The 17,980-nt window shown below is 36.4% G+C and overlaps 1 protein-coding gene across 3 annotated transcripts in view; it reads left to right on the top strand.

Annotated features, from left to right (window-relative positions):
* The window catches only part of VAV3 (vav guanine nucleotide exchange factor 3), a 397,859-nt gene that overhangs the window by 338,751 nt on the left and 41,128 nt on the right, over window positions 1-17,980 (top strand). For all 3 annotated transcript variants that reach the window (XM_025385822.1, XM_025385815.1, XM_025385831.1), the window contains one exon: window positions 15,269-15,334. In XM_025385822.1, coding sequence (XP_025241607.1) covers window positions 15,269-15,334 — 66 coding nt within the window. The remainder of the gene's footprint in view (window positions 1-15,268; window positions 15,335-17,980) is intronic.

The following is a 17,980-nucleotide window of genomic DNA, read 5'->3' as shown; positions in this document are numbered from 1 at the left end:
CTAGGAACTCAGTGGAGGCTCTCTGCACATTGACCTCTTCAGTGGCTCCTTATCTCCCTCACAGCATGGTGATCTCAGGGTACTTAGACTTACTATATGGTAACTGGCTCCCAAGAGTGTAAAAGTGGAAACTGCTGGACCGTCTTACACCTAAACACCAGAACTGGTGCAGAATTACTTTTGCCACTTTTTGTTGGTTAAAGCAAGACATGTCCAGCCCAGATACAAGAGGAAGGGGACCATACCAATCAAATCCCAGTAGGTGTGGTTCACCAGGATACCAAAATAACAGTGTGCCACAGACAGAAAACATTTTGAAGCCGCATGAGCAGCCCTAAGAATAAACTGGTTTTCTGAGCTCTTCCAAGGGCACTGAAAGCCAATCAGTTTTTCATAACAAAGAAAGGGACAGGAAGTAGTCAAGCCAACCACAAAATGTTGAAGATCTTGGTGCATATAAGTGGCTTGAAAAGTTTGATGTTTGAGATCACTCTGAAGGTCACGCAGGAGTCCTAGAACCTAGCCAAATGTGTGCTTAGAGGCATTTAGCTTTAAAAAGATAATTTTGGAATTCATATTTTTTTAACCAAGCTCTGTGTTCCTTTCCATCTTTTCTTCTTAAACCTTAGATTTGTAAAACTTAATTGTGTATAGTATCTTTTTTTTCATTTATTCACTATTTTTTCCTATCATACTAGGTTTAGATGGTGCTTTCAATTATTTTCATGTTTTGAGATTCATTATTTCCTTCATTCCTCAGAGCCACATGATGTTAAAAGTAGAACTATAATTGAGATTCTGGGACAACTAGTCCAGTGCCATTTTTTACTGAATGTTACTGCCTCCTATTCTTTCTAGACAAAAAGAAAGACATTATTAGTTGTCGTTTCCTTTCAGCAGCCTATAAACTTGAAGATTTTCTGGTATAGTATTAGAATGGTTTTGGAGACACTTAGGAGAATCATAGGACAAATGAGAACCCTTGGATGACAAGATATGTGGGTGTGTTTGGGGTATATGTAATGATCAGAAACAAGGCTAATGTTTAGAACAGAGAAAACCAATTAGCACATTTATTTCAGATAGCAAGTATGCATTGAGTGCCAACTCTGTTCACTACTCAGACACTGCTCACACTTCAATTATCAATTCCTATCATTGGTTTGATATTAGGTCTCCTGTCTTTAGAAGAACCATTTTTGCTTGCCAGCAGCCAGTATGTTTGACTTTTTGCACATATATTGAAAGTTCATCTCGTGTTTCCCACACAGATGTAACTTGGATCAGAATTGTGTTACGGATACTTCTAAGCCAATCAAATAATTTTTAGCCAACAAATGCTAGTTTTATTGAAATGAACCACTGGCAGTATGAGAAGAACTAAATCCAAGTCATGTATCTGTAGCCAAATAGCTATATGGCTTCGGTCAAGACATTTAATCACTATATAGCTTAGTTTCTGCGTGTGTTACATGAGCGGGGCTATACCAGAGCAGTGCTTACCCCCCTGAATGAATCACCTGGGGAGCTTTGCAATAATGTCGACACACAGCCTCACTTCCAGAGATTAAGACACAGGTAGCCTTGGTTGAGCCTAGGCATAAGTAAGTTGTATAAAACCCCAGATGAGTCTAATGTGAGCCATTGATTTGATGATCTAATTGGTAAGATTCCATGGTAATTTTAACATTATCCCCAGCTCACTGGTTGGTAATTGGTATTATTAAACGTAGCTACAAAATAAGGTGTTACAATACTTTGGCTTTGATAGTTACCAAATAAGGGGTACCTTTTTGACAAATTAGTGCATGATTTAAAAAATCACTTGCTAAACAATCTTTGTACTGAACTTGATATAGTCTTCTCTAATTGAAAAAGCACTTTAAGATCTTACAGTGTTTCAAGGCTGTCATGATTAAATTAGCTTTTGTTTCATAGACTGGACATATGGAAGGTACATGTAGGAAACTGGGTTGAATCTGCACTTACTCAATGGCATGATCTACAATGCTATGTTTTTAAAAAAAATTCTGAACAAAAACCTTTCCTCCTTATTGGGTCTAAATGTGGAGTCATGTACTGGTTGACCCTTTGAAGCCATGTGTGTCTTTAGGCATGTTTACAGTGGCCCCTTTTATGTCAATTTGCTGATTTTCATACTCAAGACATGTACTTTATGACCTGAATCCTAAACTATGTGACTCCCCCACTGGGAATGTTTTTTAATTGTTTTCAACAACATAGTTTTTAAGCACCTCTTTCTGGTTCCTTCCTAATCTTCAGAGTATACATACTTAGCTCTGGAAAAGCCAGTTACGTGTTTAGGAAATGATAGTTTATTTTGCTGAATGTTACTGACTCTGCCATCTATTAGCAGTGTGACTTTAAATAGATTACTTACTCTGAAGAGGGCCTCAGTTTTATCTGTATAGTGGAAGTAGCAATCACCACATGCAAAATAAAACAAATACACAAAGGAATTCTAGCACAGTACCCATTAAATAATGGCTCCTATCCATCCATCCATCCTCCCATCCATTCTTCCATTCTTTTATCCTACCATTCATCCATTCAGATACTTATAAAGTGCCTACTATGTGACTGACTGTGTTTCATGTTGGGAGAACCAGAAACTAGAGAACCAGTTTCTAACCTGGAGGCCTCCATGATGTAAGGAATGATCAGAACTCAGGAGAGGTGATGCACCTGGTTTTCATTTTGAGTTTTTTTATTAAGGTTTTTGTAACTCATATTGTTGCAAATATATCTAGCATTAAACCTATAGATAAAAATCTAGAAAACTTATTGCAATGTTACAATGGCTTTGCATTTTATTTCAAAAATGTCTTTTGTACTAGTTAGGTGCTTTGGCTTATTTGGAAATTTTTGAGAAGTTATGCCTTCTAACCTGTTTTCTCTGTTTTTGCAAGTGAATGACTTCACTCATTAGTGTGGGAAGTCAGATTTTGTAGTAGACTGTCATGTTTTCCACATATGCTATGTCAAGAGAATACAAATTATCCTCTACTATATATCAGGAACTTTCTTTCTTTGAATAGCTATTAATTTAGTCTGCATTATTATTATAACAACAGTAATTTCTAATGCTATTGAATGAATGGGCTATCGGCATTTTCATTATTACTTCTTTCAAACAATGAATTATCAATTGAGCTGTAAAAATGTACTCTGTTCAATCTTCACATTGAAGGATTCATTTTGGCAGCATTTTCTTTTCTTCTTTGTCATCTTCTTTTTTTTTCTTCTTCTTTCCTTGAAAGCTCTATAAAATTGTCTTCGAGTGAAATGAATATAAAATAGGAAATTGGCTGTTTGGGGCACATTTTCTAGTGCAGGTGTAAGGCATAGTTTTTACTGAGCATAACAACATACAGGACAATTCTGATCATGTCATCCAATTGATGATGATAAACATGTTGCTTTTAAGTCTTTGTTACAATATGTGATAATAAAGTCTTAGTAACTCCTGAGAATATCCTTCATACTGGAAGAAATTATTCATATTACAAACTTTATTTTTCCAGAAAAGATAAACTGTACTTATCACAAAGGAAGAGAGGGCAAGACAGAGAAACAGGCAAATGTAAAATTAAGCCGCATCATCTATGGTTTCTACTATAATAGAATGCTTTACATGTGTTTTCTTCTTAGAATAAAGGCTGTGAAACAATGAGGATTCTGTGTCTTATATCATGGGGTTTTATTTGCTCCATTGTCATTTACGAATATTCAAATGTTCCACAGGGAGAATTTTGTAAGCTAATTGGAACCAAAAGGCAATTATAAGCAGTAGAACTGTAATCAGTGCCAAAAATAATATATATTTTTATCCACAATGAAAGTTAAATAACTTAGAAAATAGTTGTGAAACTTCACGCTTACTAATCACGCATCTACATGATCTTTATTCTAAGGAGTGAAAATGTTTTTACCCACATTCCGATTAATTCACAAGGTCTTCATAAAGAGGGTAAATGGAAAGTCGTGTTACCTCCGTCTAGAACTGTGACTTTAAAGGGCCAAATTTATCACCTGTTTATAAAATTGCAGTTGTAGAATTAAAACTAAAGTCCTTTTCAGACTTTTTGGTCTCCTACTTTAGTTCTATATGTTAGACCATTGTACTTTGTTTTAGGAGAGTCATTTAATTCTCTAACACCTCTAAGGAAAACACACTTTTAAAGGCAGTTTTGTTCTTTTTTGGTAGAAAAATTAGGAAACAAAGCATCACTTTATGTATAACTTTTTGTGTAACAGGAAGAGTCACACAGAAAATAAAAAGTCAGACAGTAAGTTGAGCTTAGAGAGAACTTGGAGGTTCTCAGGAGGAAGGAAGCATTTCTAGTCGTGCTGATTTCAGAGGCAATGAACCTGAGGGGTGGTGGGCTCTTGACTTGGCCAGGGGCAACCAGGTGCTGGGTTCCCCACTACCATCCCCTCAGCCATCCAGACACAATGGTGATGAATGTTCTGTAAACTGGCCCTTATCTTAGTTTACCTTGTCAAGAATTTTTACCTCCCACGGGACTGCTGTATTTGGTCTTCAAACAGTCCGAGTGACTCTCTTTTTTTACAAGTATTTTTTTCTTCATTTTAAGCTGAATAAAAAAATTGAAGGGCTGATTAGGGGAATCTTTTTCACAGGAGACCTGTTTTCTCAAAGCTCCAACTATTGGTGTATATGTTACCCTCTTCCTGGATTTTCCCTTTTGCCCCCATTCTGTCAGCTAAATCCTTCTTTACCATCAAGGCACAATACTGGGTCACCTTTTGTGAGGTCTTCTCAGAACCAAAAGGGTTTCTATCATAACACCCATCATACTGTGTCCTAAGGGTCTTTTTATCCTTCTTCCTGCCTGGTTAGAGCACTCCAGAAATATAAGAGCTATGACTTTCATTACTTTATCTCAGTTCCTAGAGTGAAATAGGCATTCAGTCCATAGGTCTGGAATGAATAAGTCTATTCAGAGTTATGATCTCTGTAAAGTGTTATTTACAAGTTTTAAAGTGAGTTGTTTATTAAATTATACTTTATGGTGTCATTTGAAAGACCACTAAAGTATTTATTCATCTTGTCAGATTTAAATGTGTCTTTTTTCTCTCAGAATAATTTTAAAACTACTTAACATTGTTTCCTCAAATTTCTCATCTATAAAATGAGATTTTAATTCTTAAATGACTCATGGAGTGTTGTGAGAATCATAGGAAGTAAAGTTGAAAAGAGATTGAAAAGGAGAAAAAAGTGTATTTGGGTATAATGATTAATGATTTTGAAAGATATGCTTTATTTTCCAGAAATGGAAAATGATAATCAGGTATTTTTTGATTCTGGTTTTGTTTTTAGGTTTCCTCTTCCCCATATTTAATGTGAAGAGTCTCACTGACACGTATGGTCTCATGGAAGACTATTCTGCCTTCCCAATTCTCATACCCAGTTTTTGAAATTTCTTTAATCAGAGATTAAACTTTTTACTTCATAATTAGACATAAAAATGCAAATGATCCATTCTGAAGAGATTGATTGATTTAAATAATCATCAGGGTAAAAATCATGAGCCCTTTTCTCAGAGCAGGTTTGATTGAGGAAGACCCAAGATACCTCACAGAGAGTGATGGAGATGGGGAAGGAAAGAGCGAGATAGGGGTTTACGGAAAACAAACGTTGCCTAGGGAATGTGACTGAGAATGTAAGTGATCTGTGCAATAATGCACAACCCAGAAACCCTCTGAGCCTGGAGAAGGGAGGTGCGGCTGAGTGGAGTTAGTAGATCTTTCCTCCAGCACCTCTCCCTGAAGCTTCAGAAGTCAGTCACTTCAAAAGATTCTTTTCCTTTGCCCTACATTAAAAGGAGACTTCTAATCCTTTCTGGACCACACAACAATATTAGCTCCAGTAGAATTTTCGAAAGCTGTGTATTTTTCCTTCTGATCTAAAAATTCAAGTGTTAGTATGCATCATAGTCAGAGGCAGATAAGAACATTACAGAAATGCAAGAAAGAATCAGATCTCCTTTGTTAAGAAAACTGATTCTGGACACCAAAAGACTCATTGCTTTGGGTTATAAACCAGAGAGTAAACGTCTCTGGGAACTGGTAAGCGTTTTTCCCCTTCAGATTCCTATCCAAGGGCATTTCTTCATAATGTCTCAAACTTAGATTTTATCATGGCAATGATCCTTTTAAGGCAGTGTTGGAGCTTGTTTTCCCGGTGTCCCACTGTTCATCTTGGCTTTTCTTCTAAACTGCCTCTCACCACTGATGTATTAGCCCCATCCCTTGTGTAAAATCAGTAGAAGCCAAGGCAGAATTGAAATTGTGGCCATGGGGATAAAAAGCTATGTGAAAGCGTAGAGGCGCAGTCGGCATTAATATGTCCTGTAATCATGAGACCTTGATTTTGACAGGTATTTGCCTGTAAATACTGAGTTAAATCAGAGTCCCTAATTACAGGAAAGGAGAAAAAGGCAGTGTGTGACTGCACTAGAACAAGGGAGGCCTTGGGAGAGATGATTATAGAAGATAATAGGCATTAGTAAAGGCCTGTAAGAAACATTTTCCCTGGGTGATTGTCAACTGGCTTTGATTAAATAGATAATAAACTGAGTTTGCAGGAATGTTTCCAAGTGTACAGACTGTATTATGGGAATTGGCAGGCCTCCTGACAAAGTGGGTGAGGTCCTCATTGTTAATTCTCAAGATGGATGTTTTTGGTTAACAGTTCTTGTATTTTTCCAATACTTGGTATAGTACAATGTAGGTTATAATGTACCTAGATGAGGACACTGCCATCTAAGTAGAAGTTCAGACAATGAAGTGTTATCTCTTTTTTTCTGGAGAGTAAAGGAGTAACATTATGGGAGAAAGTTCTGAGAAATTCTGTTGTGGTCCTTTTTCTTCCATTATTTTATTACTATATAAGCTACATTCTGCCATAATTACTAAAAGTTTGTGTCAATCACAGAATACTTTCAGTGGGCCATGAATTTGGAATTCCATCTGACATGATTATTGATTTGACACCGCAAGTGGTTTCAGTAGAGTATGCACATGCACATGCCCCTAAGAATTGTGGCCAAATAATTTATCAAATTATAACATATATTGAATTTTAATTATTCATGATAATTTGAATTCCTGAAGAATGAATTAATGAATGCAATTTCTAACAAATCAACCTTTATGTGCTTTGGAAAATAGACCGCTTCACACTGAGTTAAAATGAATGTCATTAAGAAGCTGAAATGTCCTTGTCTTCTGTAAATAAATGCTATCAGATTAAATTACTGGCCTGGCACGGTGGCTCATGCCTATAATCCCAACATTTTGGGAGGCTGGGACGAGTGGATGATTTGAGGTCAGGAGTTTGAAACCAGCCTGGCCAACATGATGAAACCTTGTCTCTACTAAAAATACAAAGATTAGCCGGGCATGGTGGTGTGCGTCTGTAATCCCAGCTACTTGGGAGACTGAGGCAGGAGAATCGCTTGAGCCTGGGAGGTGGAGGTTGCAGTGTGCAGAGATCGCACCATTGCACTCCAGCCTGGGCAGCAGAGTGAGACACCATCCCAAAAAGAAAAAAAAAAAAAAAGATTAAATTACTGGCACACATTGTCCCTAATTAAGAATTTGTGGGTCAAATATTTTTTGACCAACCATGACTGAGTGGAGTACTGTGGGGGCATTGCAAAAGTGCTTATATAAGCAAAGAACATTGGTGGTAGCCAAGACATTGGAAATCCTTAGGTCGTGCGCTCTGTTTCACAGGTGAGGATAATGAAGCCAAGAGGGGTTGAATGACCTACTCAAGATCAGAAGGCCAAAAATAAAACCCAGGCACCCAATTCCCTAGTCGTATCAAATTATCACCTCACAGGTTTTTTCCTCATCAAAAATACCACAAAAATCTGTGGAAAGAACCAAAGCTAACGTGAATTTAAGGAAATGACATTGTCTGAATGAGATCCTTGAAGATCCTGTCCATGTCTATTCATTTTTAATTCCTTAGTTTGTAACACAGTGCCTTGTGCATATTAAGAAGTCAGTAAACTTTTCTTTAAAGCACTACTTTTGCTCTTAGTAGAAAAGTAACATTCTTTAAAAATATCTCATGCTGCCATGAGCATTTAGTGTGTGTGGTTCTATGACTCAGAGTATTTTCTTTTGTGATTAGTTATGGTTAAAATTGCCAAGGATAGAAAAACATTCATTTGTTGTCTGCCAGTATTAGAAAAGCAGATTTCTTTGGACCTTTGTTAAGCCTGGATTGGTTTTGGGTTATATGGCTTCTCACCAAGATGTGGTAGAACCTGGTTCTTTCCAGATTTTGTATTGAGTAACAATGTGGGCTTTGACTTACCTACATGTAGACTGGTTTTTGCTTGCCCAAATTTTTTTTTCTATCATTAAAGGTATTCTCTTGTTTACTTCACACACATACACACACACACATACACACACACACACAGTCATAAGACTATAATTTAGGATTGTATCATGTACATCCCACCCAGTGAGACTTTGGAGAAAAAGCATTCAGACACCCATAATCAGAGGATTCCCTTTCTTGCTGCAGGTCTTACACAGGGACCTCACCAAATACATTTTTGAATAACAGGAAAAACACTTGGTAAAGTCTCGTTCCAGTGTTGTATTCATCTCAAATCTAATAAGTGTAGATGTACAGCTTATGGCTTTTAGTGGGTTTTTTTTTTCTCAGTATACATTTCACAACTTTTAATTTTTAAGGGTTTTTGACACTTCCATCTGCCAAAATTTCAGAGATGTAGTAAACACAATTTTGTGTGAATTGGAAAAACCATCAACTATAATTGAAGCCTTTGTCATATGTTTTGATGACTCGATGCAATTATAAACCCATACAAATTGAAGGTAAATTTAATTTCAGAGATCCTGGACCAAGGTACAAGTTTCTTAGACTTATTCAGAATTCTAAGCCAATGACAGTCACTTTACAAGAGAAATATGCCAGAGATATGGATATTTTATATTGTCTTTTGAACAACCTCATGAACTTTCACTGTTTATACATTGGACAAAAGTTAAGGATCATATCCCCTTTTGACTAAGAAATAACAAAAATACATAGCTTACGGTTTTGTATGTGTGCATGAGTATTTTGGAATTAATGGTAGTGGCCATCATATAACCATATGCAGTTATGCTTGGCAAGTTTTCAAGGTGTTTACTGGTAGAAAATGCATATCTTACTCATCATATAGGAGGCAATTAACAATGAAAGAATATGTGTACTGCCAAGAAAGCATTTGAGTAAAGGAATGGACTATCAGGAATATAATAGTTCCTGTTCAGATGAAAGTGATATGAGAGTCTATGTTCCTTGCGGCTTAGCAAGTTTACTGAAATATGAAGAGAGTGGTAGGATTATACACAGGATTAGACATTTCTATTTTAATAACACATGGATGGGCCAAATAACAAAGGAAAACTTAGAAATGAAATAACTGATTGACAATAATCAAAAAGCAATATTATGGATAAAATAAAACAAGTATTTAGCATTTGCAAAGTACTTTCATGCATATTAATTCTTTGATCCTTGTAACAACCTAGTGAGGCATGTGTGGCAGATCTTGTCATCATCCTTGTTTTACCACTGAGACTTGCAAAAGGTTGCGCATCTTTTTATAGCAGAGCTAGAAATAGAACAAGCTCTTCTGATGACACATCCTATGATACTGCCTTTCTGTGTTTTCCAAGAACTATCCCTTATGTATATGTAACTGATGATGGTTACAATATGGCTGCAGCTGTGATTAAAAATCTCTCCTTACCAATGGCCAGTTTCTGACTGGGTCTTTTCCTGATCGCCTCCTCTTTGCTGGTTTTTTTCTTTTATTGCTTGTCCTCACAAACATCATCAGAATAATTCCAAAAGCTGTGTGTTCATCTTTCCGTCCATCCTTCCTTCCTTCCATCTGCCCATCCAATCAATAAACTAATTTGTGTGTACAGTGTATTCACCTATATTCCTATAATTCATGGCCCTGCTGTACATCTTCTTTCCCCAAACATTCAACCTGTATATTTCTGACAGCGGGAAGTGACTGGGCAGGGTGACAGTTGCTCTGGCCATTACCCATGTGTGATAAATTGCTTAGTAATCTCCACAGCACCGTCGTGCATACATTGAGAGTGTTTAGAGCATTGTAAGTTGGGAGAATTTCCAATCGTTCATAAATATCCATTAATCTGTCCCTTTTACATTCAGCTTTCCACATCTGTTTCAAATTGTTCAGTGCTATTCCAGGAGTGCATTAAAGCTCCAATCCAGGTAGTATTAAGGGGATAAATGAGGCACAGGGAAGAGACACTGTATTTTTCTCAAAGCAATTCTTTCTCCTTTTTACAGAGTTAGAAGCCAAGCAATTTACGATTAAGATTTTCAGAAGATATGCTTTGTCATTTTAAGCCATCCTTGTCTGTGGGTTTAAAAACGAGGTTTTAGCTCTAGCATCCTGGCATACCTTAATGTATTTCTCTGTACAGGTAGATTGTGAATATCATTTCTATCAGCAAACCTGAAGTAGTTTTAGTTCATTATGATTCAGTGTGGATTCTTATTGAAGAAAAATGAAGAATAGTTAAAACCTAAGGTCAGTTAGAAATAAATAAGTGCCTGAGTATGCCTTTATGTTTGTGATGTTCAGGAATGTCAGAGGAAGTTGTCAATAATTTTAGTTTGATACATTTTCTACAGGAAAAAAAAATTGTTTTTCAGGAAAAAGGCATTATTTTATGAATTATAATTTAATATGATTTGGCTTTATGTCTGCTCTAGGTGATTGAATGAAAATTATAAAGGTGGATTTTTTCTCCCCATATACTACCCATAAGCTATTTTCTCAGGTGCTTTCCAAAGAATGTATTTTCATAAGAATGACCCAACCTGTACTGTTAGATTTACGGAAGTCTCATCACATAGTACAGAGATGCCCTGCAGAATAAATGCATATAAAGATAGCACCGTATGGTATATCAGATGACACGTAAGTATGAGAGAGGAATGTTTTCAAGTTGACCTTGAAGATGTTAAGGGACTTACAGAACAAATACAAGGCAGGAGGAGAACTGAAAGATGATTCCCTATCTTTGGCATTTGTAATACTCATAAAAGGGATGACAAGCTTATTATCTGACCGAGAATAAAATGCCCACACAGTAATGTAAAGAAGAAGGAAATTCAGTTGCATATCTCTCACTAAGATTAGTAAAAACCTCATATCATCACATAAAGTGCACTAAATCATTGCATTTGAAGTTGGTCTATTTCATAGTTACAGTCTGCAATTTCATCCATGCGTAGAGGATTGACAGCTGCTCCATCCATTAGTATTAATGAATTACCATACCAACATCCCACACACATCCACCAAGAAACCAAAGAAACCCCTCCTACACACTACTTTGTTTTGAATCCTCCAAATGTTGTAGGATAGCTATCTTTTTAATAAGTAGAAGTTATTGAATATAGCACATATTATAGCTAAAAGTGATGAGACTAGGAATTAGTAAGTAATTGTAACTTTATTCATATATTAAAGTAGGTTAAATTATCTCTCATCACTCTGTCATCTAAGGAATGCCTATGACCATTTAAGAAATGGTCCTGAACTTCTAGGGCATTTTATTAAAGAAAAAAACAATTCAGAATGACATTGGCAGTCTGTTTAGTGAAATTTTTTCCCTCCTGAAGGACCTCCAAGAGTGTCCTTTAAACGAGGTGAAAAGAACAAAATGAGTTTTGATATGATGACCATGCGTACTTGTTTACCCAGAACAGTTCAATTTATACCGTTTGCTCTGGCATAGTTATTAGTAACTACCCGTTTACTCTCAAAAGGTCCTGATTTGAATGGAAAATTATATGTTCGTCTAGTTTTAGAGCATTTCCTATACAACCGCGGTCTCTTCCTCTACCGTCTAGTATGCTTCCAGTTCCCGTTTATGTCTTTTGTGTGTAACACCTGTTTCTACAAAGGAAGAAAGAAAGAAACAACTATGCCCGTCCATATGCCTTCACCAGCTAAAAAATTCATCTCTTTTTCCCACTCTTTTATTCTTTGGGTTCTCATCCTCTTTTCTCTGCTTTGTGACATTGCACTCCTCAACACTGTCCTTATAGAACATGTCAGGGACAAGTCAAAGAATGTCACTGTATGAATACTTTCCTATAGAAACGGGCAGCTTAATCCTTTTCAGTGCTTGCCTGTGTGAAAAAAAAAAATGTGACATATAGTCATGGGTTACTTAATGACAGTGATACATACAATAAATGCATCATTGTACAAGTGTTATGGAATGTACTTATACCAAACTAAATAGTGTAGCCTACTACACACCTAAGCTACATGTATAGCCTCTTGCTGCTAGGCTACAAACCTGTATAGCATATTACTTCACTGAATATTGTAGGCAGTTATAACATTTGTGTATCTAAACATAGGAAAAGTACAGTAAAAATATATTATAATTTTATGGGACCACCCTCATTATAAGGTTAGTCATTGACTGAAATGTCATCATGTGGCACATGGCTGTATTTTATTATTTTTAATGAGGAAGAATTTAGGGCCATGCTCCTCAGTGACAGGGAACTCTCAGATTGAGTTATATCTCCCCTTAGAAACATTTGTTAAGGGCCTACTCTGTGTCTGACATCTTCTTATACAAAAATGACTGAGAGATTATCCCTTATGCCAGGAACTCACAGTCTATTAATAGAGAAGACCATGTTGAACAATAATTACATATACTACTAGAAGTGAATACTACCAAAGCACTAATACTTTATGTATCACCAAGAGTATGGAAAGGTGCGGTGGGAGAATAGGCATGGGATTCAATCTGGGATCTGCTCCTTGGGGAAGAGATGACAGAGTAGGTAATGTGCGAACTGAGTTTTGGAGGAGGAACAGAATGAAGGTATCAATGTACATGAGGGGCTCTGCATCAGGTTTGCTCTGAGAAAGTAGATAGTATTGCATTGGCCAACATACCCTGTCACAAAATGTCACTTATTCTCGTGTACTCTGCATTCTATAGAATAAAGTCTTTTGTTGTTGTTCTGAAGAAGAGTGGAAGTTGGCAGTTTACTATTTTTATAATAGCCATAATTTTCCAATTTGTTGATACATCTTCAAATGTACTTTGGAAAAACCATTTCAGAGCTCTCTCTTTGGACTTTCCTCTGCAAAATAGACTTCTTTCCTTTGTGTACTCTCAAAGGTCTTGTTTGTTTTTTAAAGCATTCTTATTCTTTTCTCTTCTGAGCTTAATCAGTGTGTGGTTCCCACCACACACCCTTATATTTTGCACTCAGGTAGCATTGCAGTGCATTTATATATAGAAGTCTGGCTAGTGGTATAGTCCCAAATACCATATTTATTTATTTGTATCTTACTGCCATGCTGAAAATAAACCATTATAGAGCACTTGATAAACACAGCTGAATGAAAGAAACAGTTCTTCCAACCTTGCAGTTACTGCTGCCATCCCTCCCAGGTCTCTGATTCCTCTCTCTCCTTATCGTTTCTTTCTGCCTTGTTATTTCACTAATTTCTGTAAATTCTGTCTTCTATCTTCTCTCTACATTTTTTCCAAGTGATGCAGCCTTGCTCCAGTTTCCAGATTCCGCTCTAAGTCATCTAAGTCTGTGTTGTTTGGATGGATTCTCTAGTCATCTCCTACCTCCATTCTTCATTCTTTTTCCAGTCTTTAACTCAGAAACAGATCATCTTCTCTTCCCACATCTAATCCACTGGCCAGTTCAGCAGACTCCGTTATATAGTGTCTTCAGCATGTGTTTCTCTCCCTCCAATCCCTTTCCTTACCATGATATCAGTTTCCTTGTGATATTCACAACTCCAAAAGTGAGACTCATCTAGGAGCCATATTCCACATTGGTGCAAGTTTAAGTCTTCTAAAACACACAACACCTTTAAAGAAATGCCATCACCAATGATAGAATTCAGCTATCACTGTCAAATTGTTTCCTAACTACTTTTTATATTTAAGTCCCACTGTCCTTTTTCATGAGTCTCTATTATGCTTGTACAGAGAGGCCATGCAGAGCCCTGAAATTAGAACATCTGAGTTTGATTTATGGCTCTGTACTTGTTAGCTCTGTGACCATGGACAGATTATTTACCTTCTCTGTGTCTCATTTTCCTCATCTGTAATGTGGGGATAGTAATTGGATCTACCATAAAGATTATAGCAAGGATTAAATAAAACTCTCAGAGCAGTGTCTAGCACATATTAAGGATTCAATAAGTATTAGTATTTTTGCAATTTAATGACAAAAACCACAATTACTTTTGCACCAACCTAATAGAGTCCTATTCTCCAAAATCTTATGGTCTTCTTCTGTTAATAAGTATCCTATTTCTTTTTACATTTGAAAATCATCCAAAACTTACATTGTTTTCTGTTTTCACATCTTGAAATTTCATCTTGCTAAATAGACATTCTCATGTTTTCTGTTAGACCAATAGCATCCATTTATATGGAATTCATAATTAATTATATGCCTTCACAAAATTCATATGATCTGCTTATGCCAACGAATATAAAGGTGAAAGATAGAAACTGCTGTTATCTCTCTATCATAGGGGTCCTCAACCCCCGGGCCACGAACCGTGGCCTGTTAGGTACTGGGCCACACAGCAGGAGGTGAGCTGCCAATGAGCAAGCGTTACTACCTGAGTTCCACCTCCTGTCAAATCAGTGGCGGCATTAGATTGTCATAGGAGTGCAGATTTGACTGTGAACTGCGCATATGAGGGATCTAGGTTGCACTCCCTTTATGAGAATCTAATGCCTGAGGTGGAACAGTTTCCTCCCGAAGCCACCTGTCACACCCCCAGCACCCACCCCACCTCAGCCCACATCCCTGGGGCCAAAAACGTTGGTGTCCAGTGTTCTACAGGATTGAGAGATACAAAGCTAACAAAATTGAAGGGTAGATTGAAAAATAAACTTGAATTATTTTATGATCATGACTTGAAACCACATGTAAAGTTGAACAACCAGGAAAACTATCTCTGCTTTTACTTCCTTTTCTGAACCGCAGTAAGTTAATGCTCAGGACTAGATATAACACATAAGGAATTCTAAGGATCCTAAGTAACAGTGCTATGTATGGGGTATCATGGGGTTATCATTTGTGGTAAATTTGTTTTCAACACTGGCATTTTTTTTCTCTTAGGGCAGAAATTTAGCATCTGGAGAGGTTGGATTTTTTCCAAGTGATGCAGTCAAGCCTTGCCCATGTGTAAGTATCTTAATTTTCTCTTGCTTCATTTTGTTTTTGATGCTGTGATTAATTGTGCAAAAATCTACAAAGAATGCTGGCCAAATCGATTATTAATTTTATTACTGTTTTCTGGAAGAATCATTATTTTCAACATCACTATGGTTCTATTGTCAGAATATGTTTTTAAATATTAAGAAAATATATAGAAGAGGCAAATTTTACTTAGCAGAATTTATAAAGCTAAGTTGTCTAAAAGGTTTTAGAAGACATAAACCACAGCCACAAATTAGATGCATTGTACAAGTTTCCTCTTTCCCACTGAACTGAGAATGGTATGGTCTGCCTCCAGTCACTTGGGTTACAGGGCGATATTACACTTCAGCTGATGTCTTTGAAAGCTTGCTAGAAAATGAAAAGTCCACAAATTTTTCAGCCAAAGGTCTACATATATTTTCTATAGTGTGTCATTACTTTTTATATAATGTCATAATGGAATTTTCTGAAAATATAAAACACAGATAAAAGGAGAATAAATGAACATTTGCTCAATTAATATTATGGGTGAAAGTAACCTAAAATGTACTCCTTGGTGTGTTATGATACTGATAAATTTCTGTTTAGGGTAACATGATTTTAATATCACCATTTGGTAATATGGGTGACGTTTTCCACACAATTTTTTAAGTTATTGACTCCAAAATAAATGAAATTTGTTTACTAATATGATGGAGATGATTGCCTGAGGGGAAAACTCTCCTTAAACTCTCTTGCTTGCTGTATTTCAGTAGTTACTGAATTTCCAAACTGGACATTCTTTTTAATGTTAGAAACATGAGAATCTGCCATCCTTGGCTCTAGAATGTGCACTATAGGATAATTTACTCCACTCATTCAAGCTTAATTATTTTCAAAAACAAAGAGAATAGAAAAGCGTCTGTTACTCTGTGGTTCTGTGATCTAATATCACATTTTTTTAACTTTTATTTTAGGTTTAGGGGTACATGTGCAGGTTTATTATTTGGGTAAATTGCGTGTCATAGGGGTTTGGTGTACAGATTATTGTGTCACTCAGTTTCTAAGCATAGTACCTGGTAAGTAGTGTTTAGATCCTCACCCTCCTCCCACCTTCCACCCTCGAGGAGGCTCCTGGAATCTGTTGTTCCCTTTTCATGTCCATGTATACTCAATTTTAGCTTTCACTTATAAGTGAGAACATGTGTTACTTGCTTTTCCTTTCCTGTGTTAGTTCACTTACGATAATGGCCTCCAGCTCCACCCATGCTGCTGCAAAGGGCATGATCTTGTTTCTTTTGTGGCTGTATAGTATTCCATAGTATATATGTACCATATTTTCTTTATCCAGAAACATATGGGCATTTAGATTGATTCCATGTTTGTGAATATTGCTGGGATGAACATACACATGCATACCTTTATTTGTAGAACAATTTATATTTCTTTGGGTATATACCCAATAATGGGGTTGCTGGGTCAAATGGCAATCCTGTTTTAAGTTCCTTGAGAAATTGCCACATTGCTTCCACAAAGGCTGAATTAATTTACATTCCCACCAGCAGTGTATAAGCATTCCCTTTTCTCTGCAACCTTGTCGGCATCTGTTATTTTTTTACTTTTAATAAAAGCCATTCTTACTGATGTGATGTGGTATCTCATTGTGGTTTCAATTTGCATTTCTTTAATGATTAGTAAAATTGAGCATTTTTTCAAATGCTTGTTGGCCGTGTATATGTATGTCTTGTTTCTAAAAGTGTCTATTCATGTCATTTGCCCACTTTTTAATGGAGCTGTTTTTTGGCTTGTTAATTTATTTACATTTTTTATAGATGCTGGATATTAGACCTTTGTCAGATGCATAGTTTACAGATATTTTCTCCCACTCTGTACGTTGTCTGTTTACTCTCTTGATAGTTTCTTTTGCTGTGCAGAAGCCCTTTAGTTTAATTAGGTCCCATTTGTCAATTTTTGTTTTTGTTGCAATTGCTTTTGGCATCTTAGTCATGAAATCTTTGCTAGGTCCTATGTCAAAAATGGTATTTCCTAGGTTATCCTCCATGGGTTTTGTAGCTTTATGATTTACATTTATGTCTTCAATCCATCTTGAGCTGATTTTTCTATATCATATAAGGAAGGGGTTCAGTTTCAGTCTCCTGCACATGGCTAGCCAATTATCCTAGCACCATTTATCAAATGTTTAGCTCCCACTTATAAGTGAAAACATGTTATTTGCTTTTCCTTTCCTGTGTTAGTTCACATATGATAATGGCCTGCAGCTCAATCCATGTTGCTGCAAAGGACATAATTTTGCTTCTCCCCATTACTGAATAGGGAATCCTATCCCCATTGCTTGTTTTTGTCAGCTTTGTCAAAGATCAGATGGTTGTAGGTGTGTGGCATTTTTTCTGGGCTCTCTATTCTGTTCCATTGATCTATAATGTTACATATTTTTGTCTTATATTACATTACAGTCTTGAAAGATTATTGAAGTTTGATATCACTCTTATTTAATTAGATAAGCTAAAATGATTGTCTATCTAGTTTTTGGACTTTGTAAGAACAAGATTCAGGCTTCCTATCTGTAAAGGAGTGATGTATATATGTAGGCAGGTGGCAGGATATTATACATTCTAACATTAAGAAGTTTGG

The sequence above is a fragment of the Theropithecus gelada genome, chromosome 1 (assembly GCF_003255815.1).
Source record: "Theropithecus gelada isolate Dixy chromosome 1, Tgel_1.0, whole genome shotgun sequence".
In the NCBI taxonomy this organism is placed as follows: Eukaryota; Metazoa; Chordata; class Mammalia; order Primates; family Cercopithecidae; genus Theropithecus; species Theropithecus gelada.
The sequence above is the reverse complement of the archived record's forward strand: the minus strand, read 5'-3'. Positions and strand labels throughout refer to the sequence as shown.